The sequence below is a fragment of the Gobio gobio genome, assembly GCF_949357685.1.
Source record: "Gobio gobio genome assembly, chromosome: 25".
Classification (NCBI taxonomy): domain Eukaryota; kingdom Metazoa; phylum Chordata; class Actinopteri; order Cypriniformes; family Gobionidae; genus Gobio; species Gobio gobio.
This window is the reverse complement of record NC_137121.1, coordinates 25,922,361-25,935,065: the sequence shown is the minus strand read 5'-3', so window position 1 is coordinate 25,935,065 and position 12,705 is coordinate 25,922,361. Positions and strand designations below refer to the sequence as shown.

The 12,705-nt window shown below is 37.3% G+C and overlaps 2 protein-coding genes across 4 annotated transcripts in view; one reads left to right on the top strand and one right to left on the bottom strand.

Moving 5' to 3' along the window:
• Nucleotides 1–509, top strand: part of stra6 (signaling receptor and transporter of retinol STRA6) — a 46,635-nt gene extending 46,126 nt beyond the window's left edge. For 2 of the 3 annotated variants that reach the window (XM_079810248.1, XM_079810247.1), the window contains one exon: nt 1–504. This exon is cut by the window's left edge and continues 472 nt beyond it. The gene's annotated coding sequence lies outside the window, so the exon portion shown is untranslated. The other variant, XM_079810249.1, reaches the window with a different exon arrangement.
• Nucleotides 510–1,220: 711 nt separating this feature from the next.
• On the bottom strand, nt 1,221–6,311 carry LOC307121445 (immunoglobulin superfamily containing leucine-rich repeat protein 2-like). The gene is made up of 2 exons (XM_079809038.1): nt 6,076–6,311; nt 1,221–4,452 (listed from the first exon to the last, which is right to left on the bottom strand). Exon 2 carries the CDS (start codon nt 4,441–4,443, stop codon nt 2,320–2,322), a length of 2,124 nt encoding a protein of 707 aa, XP_079665164.1. The 5' UTR covers nt 4,444–4,452; nt 6,076–6,311; the 3' UTR covers nt 1,221–2,319.
• Between the last annotated feature and the right edge of the window lie 6,394 nt (nt 6,312–12,705).

The window sequence follows — 12,705 nt, the reverse complement described above, 5'->3', positions numbered from 1 at the left end:
GTTAACGGATCCTTTGCGTGTGTGTGTGTGGATGGATGGATGGATTGTGTCTTTTGTTGCATGTCTGAGTGAGACTGTCTTTCCATCTTCATCTTAGCGTATCAGGAAATATAGTTTGGCACTGAACTCCCATCTAACCGTTTGATGCGAGGTTAGTATGTGTGACTATTTATGAATGTACAGGTTCTGCTCTTTTGCAAATTGATGAATTATTCATTTCCTCTCATTTTTGCACTCATTGGTGTGACTTTTACCAGTGGTGAGAATGTTCTTATAGTAAACAAACAGATGAAACCAATAATGTCCATTATGGGTTGATCTATGCTCTTATTGAGACAACATTTACTGTAATTGTATTGCAATTGTTTTTCATCTCTGACAAAATATAAACACAATCTGTCTCACTGTTACATTAATTTTGATAGTTCCATAGTACCCCCTATTATGTCTTGTTCTGCTACCTATGGCATATTTGTGATTGAAATGAAATAAATATTAAAACTAAGACTGTTCCCTGTGTGTTGAATTAAGGGAATTGGTGCCCTCTCCTGCGGCGCGTAAAATCAAACGCATGATTTCATATTGTTGAAAAGATAAAAAAAGAAAACCTTTCGAATTATAATACTTTAACGAAATATTGTTAGTCCTATGCTTTATTTATTTTCCGTGCAGCGATTTTAAATGTATAAAACTGTAAGAAGATTTCGTTCGTTATTCAAACGTATAACATTTAACATAAATATGCAGAGGTGTGCGCGTAACTACTACGAAAACACATTATTCCTTTGTTCTGCCCATCAGTTTTCTCAAGCAAGTGATACAATAGCCATGACACAAAATAAGTAGATATGCTACTAAAATGGGATAACATGATTTCGTGTTATTTAATAAATATTTATAAATGTCCTAGCTTATATGTTATAACCTACTCAGGCTCTCTATATTTTTATTTTCAAATATTCGTTTCAGAAAATCAAAAGATGAATCACACCTAGTAGGCTACTTTTATGACAATTAAAACAAAAGCAAAAAAATATGTGTGAGTTTTACCTGTTCTCCTGGACGGCCTTTCGCAGGACATTTTCTTGCCAACGTTCAATGTCCAAAGAACAGACTTCAAATGATGTATGATTTTACAAAGTAAGGTGTGTGATTTGCGCTGAAAAGCTTGTCCACATTTATCTTTTCTGTGTGTGCAAATAATTCCCCATACATTCGTTCGTTCAATATTTTATTAAGGTCACGTACATAAAATCATATCAAAATCTTTAAAAGGTTTGAGTATTTTTACAACATCATTGGACAGCTGGACACGAAACAAGCCACTATGCGTCAATGCACTGGACACTCGATGTCGTATTGACTGGTGGTAAAAACGGACCATTTATATTTATAAAAAAAGAGAGAACATTTTCTCAGATTACTTGGCTTACATCACAAATCGACATTGAATATCTACAGTCTATAGTACCCTAATAAAACACACTTGAAAATACTTTTGTGTGACATGCCACGGATAAAGGCGAAAGGACACGTTCAGTCAATTCGTAAAGGCGAGAGATATTTCTAAAGCACCCGATATTAAAAATCACACATTTTGGGATCCCACATTACACTTAACAAACTTGTTTTGTTTTTTTCTTCCAAGGTGACCTGGTTCGTTTTCCAGACACACACATGCTGTGAAAAGAGTAACAGGGTGACATTTCCCTCAGAAGCGCTCGATGTTTGTCCACTACGACTTAAAATGGATGCTACTTGAGACAATGACGGTGACGAGACTCACGGAAAGTGAATTGTAGATATTATGAGGTTTTTTTTTTTGAAGATAGATTTGTCTATTAAAGTCCAGTCCACTCGATAAATCTCAAAACCCTATTTGTAATAATGAACACTCATCGTATGCACTTACTGCTAACTTACTGAGGTAAAAATGAGCGCGCGTGTCTGTATTAAGCCGCGGTCACGCTACACTTTTCGTTCCATTGACTTCCATTCGCATTTCGAGTTTTGCTGCGTTCCAAAGTTCAAGTTTGGTTAACGCTGAGCTGCGAATTCGCATCACGTGAAAACATGTGACCAGTAGAAGTTCGATACGTCACGGCGTGACTTCTTGGCTGAATTAAAATAGCGATGTTTTTGCAGTAAAGTCGATTAGCTTGTATATTTTTTACATTTTGAGTGAATTACTATTTGTTAAATGTTAAATTTCATGTTTATAAGTGTCTGAAGTCTAGTGTGACCGCGGCTTTACGTGAGATGACAGTCCATATTCACCTGGTTTGTATTGTGTTTCAGAGCAAACGAAGAGCAAACATCTCAACGGGGTTCTTTGTAATTACCGTTGATCTCCGCGGATATGTTTACAGCTTCAGCCCCGAGCGGCAACCGATCGCTGTACTCGGATCCGACTTCAAACTCCTCCTGCGTTTTGGATTGTGACTCGGGAATGGACTCAGTCACCACGCTGCCCTCGACGTCCTCACCTTCTCCGTCCTCGCCATCAACCTCGCCTTCACCCTCTCCCAGCTCGCTCGGGTTAAAGTTCTTCTCAGATCCCACAAAAGACGCCCTGGGGTCGAAATCCGTCGCTATGTGCTTTTCCATCTGATCGGGGTTTTGGGTCTTCATAATCAACTTGTAGGTCTTGCCTTGATACTTGTAGAGCAGATGGCAGCAGGTGGCTCCCAGCAGGGGCACGGTTGCCAAGGCTAGCAAAAAAATGCTAACGACCACTATAATCAGCAAAGATGGGATTTTCTTCCGAGTTGTGAAGACCACTTGGACTTGACAGTCCTGGCCTCCATAGGTGAGACACAGGGTGTAGTTAGTGCCTGGCTTGAGGCCCTGGAAGCGGTAGGCGTTGATGCCCTCCTCTATCTTGGACCACTGCACCACCGAGTGTCCATTGCCAGTACTGACGCAAAGATACAACATGTCCAGGGGGGACTTTTTGGTGGATGTCTGGAAAAGACTAAAAGGCTCCTTATTCACAGTTTGGAGGTCTTCTTGTTGACTGAGGTGAATGTTTGACTGGGCTTTGGCCATCTGGAAAGGGTTCAGCTGAACCTTGGCCTCAGTCTCTGAAACTTCCAGAGCGATCACCCCGAAATCAAACGTGTATTGTTTGAGCTCATCCAAGCTGAGGTTGAAAGCATGGTTGGAGATGTACTGCGTACCGTCATTTATTCCGCATTTGCCAACAAACGGCAAACTATCCTCCACTTGCTCTTTATCCACCGTTATGAGAGATGTTCCGGTTGGAAGGCTCTTTGGCTTCTCCTCAGATTTGGACCACATGCTAATAACGCTGTTTTTGGAGCCTTTTGAACCAAGTTTGTCTTCTGGTAAATGGCTGGGTGCTTTTGTGTCGATCATCGAATTGATGGCATGCTTTTTGGTGCCTGCGACCACAAGTCTCACCGAGCTCTCGGCTTTTCCCATGTCGTTGACAGCAGAGCAGGTGTAGTTGCCATCTTCTTTCTTGCTCATGTGAGGGATGGTCAAGGTGCCATTTTGAAACACAAGGAACCTTGTGTTTGTAGGCGGCCCATTAATCGGAACCTCGATTTTTTCGACAACGGCAGGCAAAGGGAACGTAATCAGTTGGTTTCCAGCGTATATCTCCCATGTGACGTCAGGTTTAGGGGTTCCTTTTGTTTCGCAGAATAGCATGACCATATATCCCTCATAGAGTTCGGTTTTTTCGATGTTTGGCTGATATGTGATGGACACGGACGGGGCCTTGCAATCCAGTTTGGGCATGCTAATGACCTGTGTACCTTTGAGGTGGGAAGGAGCATCGCAGACAATGTTGTTTTGGTCAGGGATTGAGATTGAGGATTTCATGATCCAGTCCCTAAACCACTCAAGGTTGCAGGAGCAGATGAAGGGGTTGTGGAAGATTTGGAGGTGGGACAGGCCAGTCAAAGCATCAAACGTTCCCTGCACGATGGTGGTAAACTTGTTATTGTTGATACGGACCGAACGCAGGTCCTTCAGGTTGGAAAAAGCGTTCTTGGGGATGCTGACCATCTCGTTATTGTTCATCTTGAACATCTGCAGGGCAGTGAGATTGGTCAAGTCTTCCCATGGAAAATGCACAATTTTGTTGTTGCTAATATCCAAATTTTTCAGCTGAGTCATCGGAGCCAGGGTGCCCCTCTCGATAGTGACGATTTCATTGTGAGCCAACCAAAGAGAGGTCGTCTGGATCACATTTATAAAGGTTTTGGATTTCAGCACTTTAATCTTGTTAGCTGAAAGACCCAGGGTGGTCACGTTGGACGGCAAGCCCACGGGTACTTCCTGGAGGTCTCTGTAGGCACAATCTACAAATTGGAGGTTATATTTATCAGAGCAGGTACACTGCTCAGGGCAACAGTGCACACTGCCAATCACTGCAGTCCCCAAGGCAATAAGCATCAGGTATTTGGTTGCCATTTTCTGCTCCTGCCAAGCACACATGAAGATGCAGATTAGTACAAATTATTTATGTGTTTTTCACACTCAAGGAACAAATGCAAATGAGTCATTTAAAGTGAACTATTGCAAACTATTATGATGATAATAAAAAGCAATTGATGCTATCATAGGGTCAAACAAATATATTTTGAAAGGTTACCAAAACACATTTGTATTATTATTGGTTACACTTTATTTGGTAACACTTTATTTTAGTGTCATTGTTACATGTTGCACGCACTTACTATAGTAATAACTATAAATTATGCATAATTACATGCTAACCCTATAGTAAGTAGGCTACATGTAGTTAATTAATATCACTCAGTACTTATATGTATAATTACAGTGTAACATAGACACTTTTAAATAAAGGGTACACTCTAAAAAAAAAAAAGGTTCTATATGGCACCAAAAATGGTTCTTGGCTCGTAATCATAGGGGAACCTTTTTTAGTGCTATATAGCACCAATTTTGGTGCTTCAGTGGTTCTTCAGCTGTTCTTCAGAGGTTCTTCACCGGTTCTTTGACTAAGGTGCAATATAGCACCTCTGAAGAACAGCTGAAGAACCACTGAAGCACCAAAATTGGTGCTATATAGCACTAAAAATGTTCCCCTATGATTACGAGCCAAGAACCATTTTTGGTGCCATATAGAACCTTTTTTTTTTTTAGAGTGTTACGCTTACCATAGTAATAACACTATTGGTTTAGTCGAGGGTTAGTTGCATGTAATTATGCATAATTTACTGCATAATTACATGCAATTTACCCCTCGACCAAACCCTAATCCTATAGTTAGTGCATGTATTTAATAATTATTACTCAGCACTTACATACACTCTAAAAAATGCTAGGTTAAAAATGGACTAACCCAGCTATTGGGTTGTTTTAACCCAGCGGTTGGGTTAAATGTTTGCTTAAACAACCCAATCACTGGGTTAAAACAACCCAATTGCTGGGTTAGTCCATTTTCAACCAAACTTGGGTTATTTTTAACCCAGCATTTTTCAGAGTGTATAATTTCACTGTAACAATGTCACCTTAAAATAAAGTGTAAGCAAACAAAGGGTTACACGTTGTTACATTGTACTTACTCCAACAAGTACTGAGTAATTATCTACATGTACTTACTATCGGGTTAGGATTAGGGTTTGGTTTGATTTAGTGGCATGTAATTATGCATCATTTATAGTTATTAGTATAGTAACTGCATGTAACCATCACACTTGTTATTCTCTTTTTTTCCTCTCGAAAACAAGTTCTTGAGGACTAATTGAGACGAATGAATAGAAACAAAAGTAAGACATCAGACATGCTCGAGCGTCTTGCTGTTACCGGACGACTGGGCAGCAGAGACTCGAGAACGCAACGCTCGGACCGTGCTCGCTGTCCAGCGTGCTGAAAAACGCGCTTCACTTTATATAGCACAACTTCTTTGTGCTTCCTTGAACATCTCGACATTTGTAGCGACTACTTCTTAACCCATACAATCCTTACTTTTGCTTAAAAGTTTAAAGAAGAAACGCACTTTTGCGGTTTATTTGTTCTTGTTTAACCGTCTACATTCTGGAAAAATTGTTGCATAAAAACTTTCTCATAGTGCCTTACCTGTAAGTGATATTTCCTAACACTCGCGCGGATTTCACTCAACACGACACTTGATGAAATTTAAAAACAATATTTAATGCTCAGACGTCAAATTATCCCAAAACATGATGTAGCCTTTTATATCCCGCTGGAAATCTCTGCTGTTTTGGTTAGCAGACGGCAGATGATACATTTTAGTGTCCGTGAGATGCTGAGCAGTCCAGAGGCTGTTTTCTCATGATCGCGCTTGAGTTTGGACAGAATCCACTGCGCGCTCCCGCCTCCACTGTGGAAGGGGAGGGATTGTGAACGCGCAGCCTCTCCCTTCAATTCCGCATTAATGCCACAGGGACTTTGCCGTCCAGATGAAGGTTATTCATAATTTAGATACAGTTGATCATTTATATCACATGACCCATGCCCCTTGTCTTTTCGATGTGATTATTAGCCACACAATTAGTTTTCATATACAAACTATAAAAAGCCCTTTTAAAAGATTGCACATACAATCACAAACACATTTGCTTGTGTCCGAATGAATTTTACAGGTTAGTAATGGTTTTAGAGATGAAAAAGTCGCCTACCATAAAGCAAAGGGGAACAAACTATTTTATTTAAGCTTATTACTCATTGAGAAAACAGAAGAGAATGACAAAAAGGGGAAGTCCAAATATACTTGTCTAGTGATTATTTATTTGTCAAAAAGGAACAGAGAATCACACAAAACATGTTAATGTAAACATATTTTGTAAATGTCTGTAGCCTATACAGTTAGAATAAAAGTGTTACAATTTCCTTGAGGGGATTTCGCAAACCAGTGGCCATTAAAAAAGAAGTGAACCGAGTTGCAGAAACAATGACAGCGCGATGAAGCTCAACAAGAGCTGAAATTTGTGTGACTTTAGTGAAAGTTACCTTCTCAAGAAACGACACTAAATACAATGATACTGTGAATGCACTTTGCTTTGAGGGGCACAAAAAGATCTTGTTTATGTCTTTTCATTGCCTTTTATTTTGTTGCTGTTTGCGGTGGTGACGCCCGTACCCTTTTATATACTGCCATCTAGTGGTAATTTTATACACACTCATTTTGTGCTGTAGCTCGGTCATTTTAGCAGATTTTTTATCCAATTTTTTTACACACTTTCTGGGATTTCAGAGGGGAAAACATAAAGTATTGTGGGGAATTAAATTGTAATTTTTAAAGTAACTTGACCTTTTGATTTTTAGCCTACAATGGATTTTGTATCAGCATCAATGATAGTATTACATTTATTTATTTAGAAGTGTTTACTATGATAAAATAGCGGTGGTAGTAGTAGTAGTAGTAGTAGTAGTAGTAGTAGTAGTAGTAGTAGTAGTAGTACTTTATTGATCCCAGTGGGGAAATTAAAGTGCGTTAGCAGCAATACATGAAGACAGTAAAGTAGCCTACTTAGTACATACCTACTATACGATACTGACATTGTAGGCTATCTCATCAAATATAGCACGACGGCCATAAAACTACAGCAAAAAGCAACATGAATGCGCCCAGTTAGTTTATATGTTGTGCTGGCTTATACTGACACCTACTGGTGTGAGTGCAGCCTCAGACAAAAGCTAAACCTTTCAGTTGATATTATTGTCAGGTTTAGCTGCAGAAACGCAGCTCTCTATAGACCTGCAGCCACAGAATGGAAGTGAGGAGCTCATACAATCTTAAAAGAGTTGCGTTATTTTCCTTTATAGATATGAGCTGTTTTCACATGGGTTTTGTTTGGATATCAATATTGAATTACAATACTTTTAAATAGTCACTTTTCAACCTTTGGAATAAGCGACCTCTAGTGGCGAAATATGATTAATAGGCTAAAAAACAATGCTCATGATGCAATAACAACATCATGCATTTAGGAATTGAAAAGTGACTATTTAAAAGTATTGTCATTCAAAATTGAGATCCAATCAAAACCCATTGCATAAAAGGACAGGTCACCCAAAAAAAATAATATTCTGTCATTAATTACTCGCCCTGATGTCATTCCAAACTCGTAATAATTTTGTTAATCTTCAGAACACACAAAAAAAAGATCTTTTTGATGAAATTATGAAACGAACGCACTCCATTGGCAGCTACACAACTAACCCTTTGACGCTTCAAAAAGGTATTAAAAAGACTGTTAAACTAATCCAAATTATGTAAATGGAGGGACAGAAATCTCACAGATTTAATTCAAAATATCTTCATTTGTTTTTTGAAGATGTCTTACAGTTTGCAACGTCATGAGGGTGAGTAAATGACAGAGACAGTAACTAAGTACATTTACTTGAGTACTGTACTTAAGAACACTTTTTGAGTATCTTTACTTTCCTTGAGTAGTATTTTTTTGGAAACTTGACTTTTACTTCACTACATTTGAAAGACAAATATCATACTTTTTACTCCACATTTCTATCAAGGCCCTCGAAGTAGAAAGTCGTAGCCGCTTTGAAAGACAGTGGATGATTTGTTTTCTTCTTTAAAACGTGATTGTTGTTTGTTTTTTTTGTTTTTTGTTTTGCAGACAGCCTATAAGTAATCACTCTTGTAGGATCACATAAAGTTCAATGATTTCCAAGTATTTTTTGAACACGAATCAATTGATGGCAAAATAGAAGGCGGCAATTCTCAGATGCAGTGCGTGCAACCATGGTCATACTTATTAAATTATTAATTAAAACTAGACTAAAACAATTCAGATGCCTAAAATGTTATAGTCAAAAGACTGACTAAAACTAAATCAAAATTTACTGTCAGAATTAACACTGGTTTGAAATATGGTTGGTCAAATGATTTTTATAGTTTTACCCACCATGTTGCCATAGCCTTGTGGATAGAGCGTTAACGCATAGGTAACGTTCGACAATGATGTTAGTTAGTTAGCATGCAAAAACGTAATTGGGCTAATAATGTTAACTGAAGTCCTTTCAGAAATGTTTTTTACATAATCCTGTCAAATAAACACATGTAGAAAGAAACCTTTTTGTTCTAGTGATTTTGACTTTGATAAGAGCTTTGTAACTTTTAAACAAGTATTTAAATGAGTTCAAGATATGCTAGCATGTCAGATGTAGCATGACTGGCTTAAACCACCATGATGTAACAGCGTGCATTCATACAAAAATGCAACAATAATAAAATAATGCGTTTACTTTTACTTTTGACACTGAAGTACTTTTAAAAGTAAGTACTTCTATACTTTTACAAGTAAAAATCTATCTTTACAACTTTTGCTTGTAATGGAGTAATATTTAACCAATAGTAGGCTACTTTTACTTTTACTCAAGTAATGGAGTTGTGTATATTTTGTCCACCTCTGGTAAATGATGACAGAATTTTCATTTTTAGGTGAACTTTCCCTTTAACAAAGACATTTTTATCGGTCACAATTTCTGGAGAAGTATAATTTCTTATTTTTTTGTTTAAAAGTAGTAGGCTATACACTAGCTTTTTAGTAAGATCAACAACTTCCAGCCTCACTAGCAACAAGAAATATTTCTCTTGGATTGTTTGTGGTTCTTCTCACACCATGTCTAAAGTAAGTTTTAACTTTTACTTAAAAATAAAAAAAGAATATAAAGTGTGGGTTAGTTGAATTATATTTATGTGTTTCTTTGTAGACCTACATTTCTCACTATTCGCGGGTAAATTGAGTCGAGTTGCTTTTCTAGTTCGCCTTATGTCGTCACACTGCTCGCGCGAAGACCGCAGTCTCCTCGTTCATCAACACTTGTGCTGCTTTTCTCCACCTGTATTTACATCTGCAACTGGTGGTGAGTAAAAAAAAAGGGTTTTCGTATTGCGTTAATGGTTTCATTTGAATATCAGTAATGAACCGAATTAGAGCCAAAAAGCAATGTTTATTGTTGTCGATTTATTTAATCTACACGACTCTTGAAGAGGCCACTCGGCGGCACTACTGCTATTCTCTTCAAATATCCACTGTTCGTTAGAAACATTTTCAGATCACTTCTCAATTCAAAAGATTTGTTGCTTGTAATCTTACATATGGCTGGATTAAATTAAATATGATATAGGTTGTGATTAAAAAAAGTTTGCTGATACAAACACAAGGTGGTGCTGTGCATCTTGCCACCAAGTAGGCTACGTGCAATTTTGGTTCGTTATGAACGTTTATTGTATCAAAGCAAACTTCAAAACTTTCTTTATTATTTTATTAAGTAATCCATCTCAGATACATTGTGTTGCTGATGTCATTAATGTATTCCGCTTATTTATTTCCCAAGTTGAACATCCTCAATTATTCTCTGTATAGGAAACTCCAAAAAGGTTGCTGCAGTGATGAGCTGCTGAAATGTTTGTTTGTGATTCAATCATTGCTAAGAATGACATGAATAATGAATTACTTTCACCAGAGTGCAGGTAAGTGTTGTACAAGGAGAGTATTTCACTACAGCAGTGGTTTTCAAGCCTAAGAGAACTCATGTGAAATCCTGTGCCAAATAAGAGAGACATATAAAAATGTGCAGTGCCATGTTTCTGGGATTAAAAACACTGCAATAAGGAATAGGAAAATACAGTGGATATAAAAAGTCTACACACCCCTGTTAAAACAGCTGTTTTTATGCTGTAAAATGAAAACAAAGATAAATCATTTCAGAACTTAAAGGGATAGTTCACCCAAAAATGAAAATTCTGTCACCATTTACTCACCCTCAAGTTGTTCCAGACCTGTATACATTTCTTTGTTCTGCTGAACACAAAGGAAGATATTTGGATGAATGTTTGTAACCAAACAGATCTCGGCAGCCATTCAATTCCAAAGTATTTTTTCCCCCCACTATGGTAGTCAATGGCTGCCGAGATCTGCTTGGTTACAAACATTCTTCCAACTTCCAAGTATCTTCCAAATATCTTTCCAAAACGGATAGTTCACCCAAAATTCATAATTTACTCAACCTCATTTCATTCCAAACCCGTAAGACCTTCGTTCATCTTCGGAACACAAATTAAGATATTTTTGATGAAATCCGAGAGCTCTCTGACCCCTCCATAGACAGCAATTTAATTAACACTTTCAAGGCCCAGAAAGGTAGTAAAAACGTCATTATAATATGTGAGCAACATGTATGTACATGCTTGTATATTTAGATAACGTTTATGCGTGTTTTTTGAAAAAACAAAACATTTAAGACACTGAAATAAGGCCACAATACACACAATAGTGTAAGTCCCAATTGTCCCAATGACGGCTTCCGATAAGCGGGGAGAGGGTTTCTGCGTTCTGTCTTTTTAATTCCAAATTACTTTTATCTGACTCCATTGGGTGTTGGGTGTTGTTGCCTACACTTTTTGTTTCAAACTGATGTGAGAATCATTGTGCCTACTCATTCACATAAAACAAGATATTGATTAAAAAGACACTTTTTTCTTTACAAAGCGCATATATGAAGAGGCGTGAATGATCATGAATAATGCTGTGAATCACACCTGAGAGAACAAAAGACCCGAATAATGAGCCGCATAATGAATGATCTTTTGAGTCAGGTATGTGACAGAGGGGAGCTCTTTACAAAATTTACAAAATAAATATATATTTTTTGTATATTTAGAATATAGGTAACAATAGAAAATGAGAGCCAAAGGCACATTACAAAGGACTTTTATATTTTAAATTACGTACGAATGACACAATTTTTTATGTTTTTGAAAGAAGTCTCATGCAAAAAACCCCCCCCGAAAAAATAGTAATATTGTGACATTGAACACATTGACCTACAATGAAACTACTTTTTTTTTTACAATGACATTGTAAACCTACCCGTCACTCGGGTTTAGACAAAACATACAAATCACTCACAAATGAGTGAGGTCGTACGAATTAGCCACCTCGTAAAATACGTAGAAACTGGTCGTGAGATAGCGTTGAAACTATCCGATACACACAATACTCAAATATCATGTCTGTGAGGTAAGTAGCCTATATGCTGAATTTCGGTTCATTTATGAGACGTGCTCCAGTTCACGTGCAATGCAAGTGAGCACGCCATCGTGATTATATTGTCTGCTATAGCCTATTAGCTTCTTATTTATTAAATCCAGGCAATTGGCTGATGAAACATTGATTGAAATTAAGATACAATTTATATAAAACTAAATTCACCTTAAAGAAAGGCTTTCTACAAAACAAAAAAATATGTCTTCTGAAATATTGCGCATCTTATGATATGTCCTTTCTTATTCATGTTGTGCACTTTTCATCATTAGCATAGATGAAATTAAATCATAACATTAGGCTATAATATTTATACATAAATATGAAACAATACGTTTTTAATGGCTACAAGAAGAATTGTACACAAAACGTTTGACTGGTACTGTATTTATAGCATCTGAGCAGAAATTTGTGAACAAAAGCTTTATTGATGTGACATTTTACAGTAAAGACTTCATAATCTATCCAAAACAGGCCAAAGAAATCTTGTCTAGACAGTCTTACGTTTATGACATAATATTTTGCATATTTGTTATATTATACATGTTAATCTGCATTTAATACGTGTTTAATACGTCACACAGACACATACATGAGTCATATTTAAACGTTTTTTTTACGGTTTAATATTCACAGACACTACCCGAGTAAACCTACCTTACAATCCTTGGCT

Coding starts and splice junctions, on each gene's coding strand:
- LOC307121445 (XM_079809038.1), bottom strand. CDS start 4,443: ATGGCAACCAAATACCTGATGCTTATTGCCTTGGGGACTGCAGTGATT.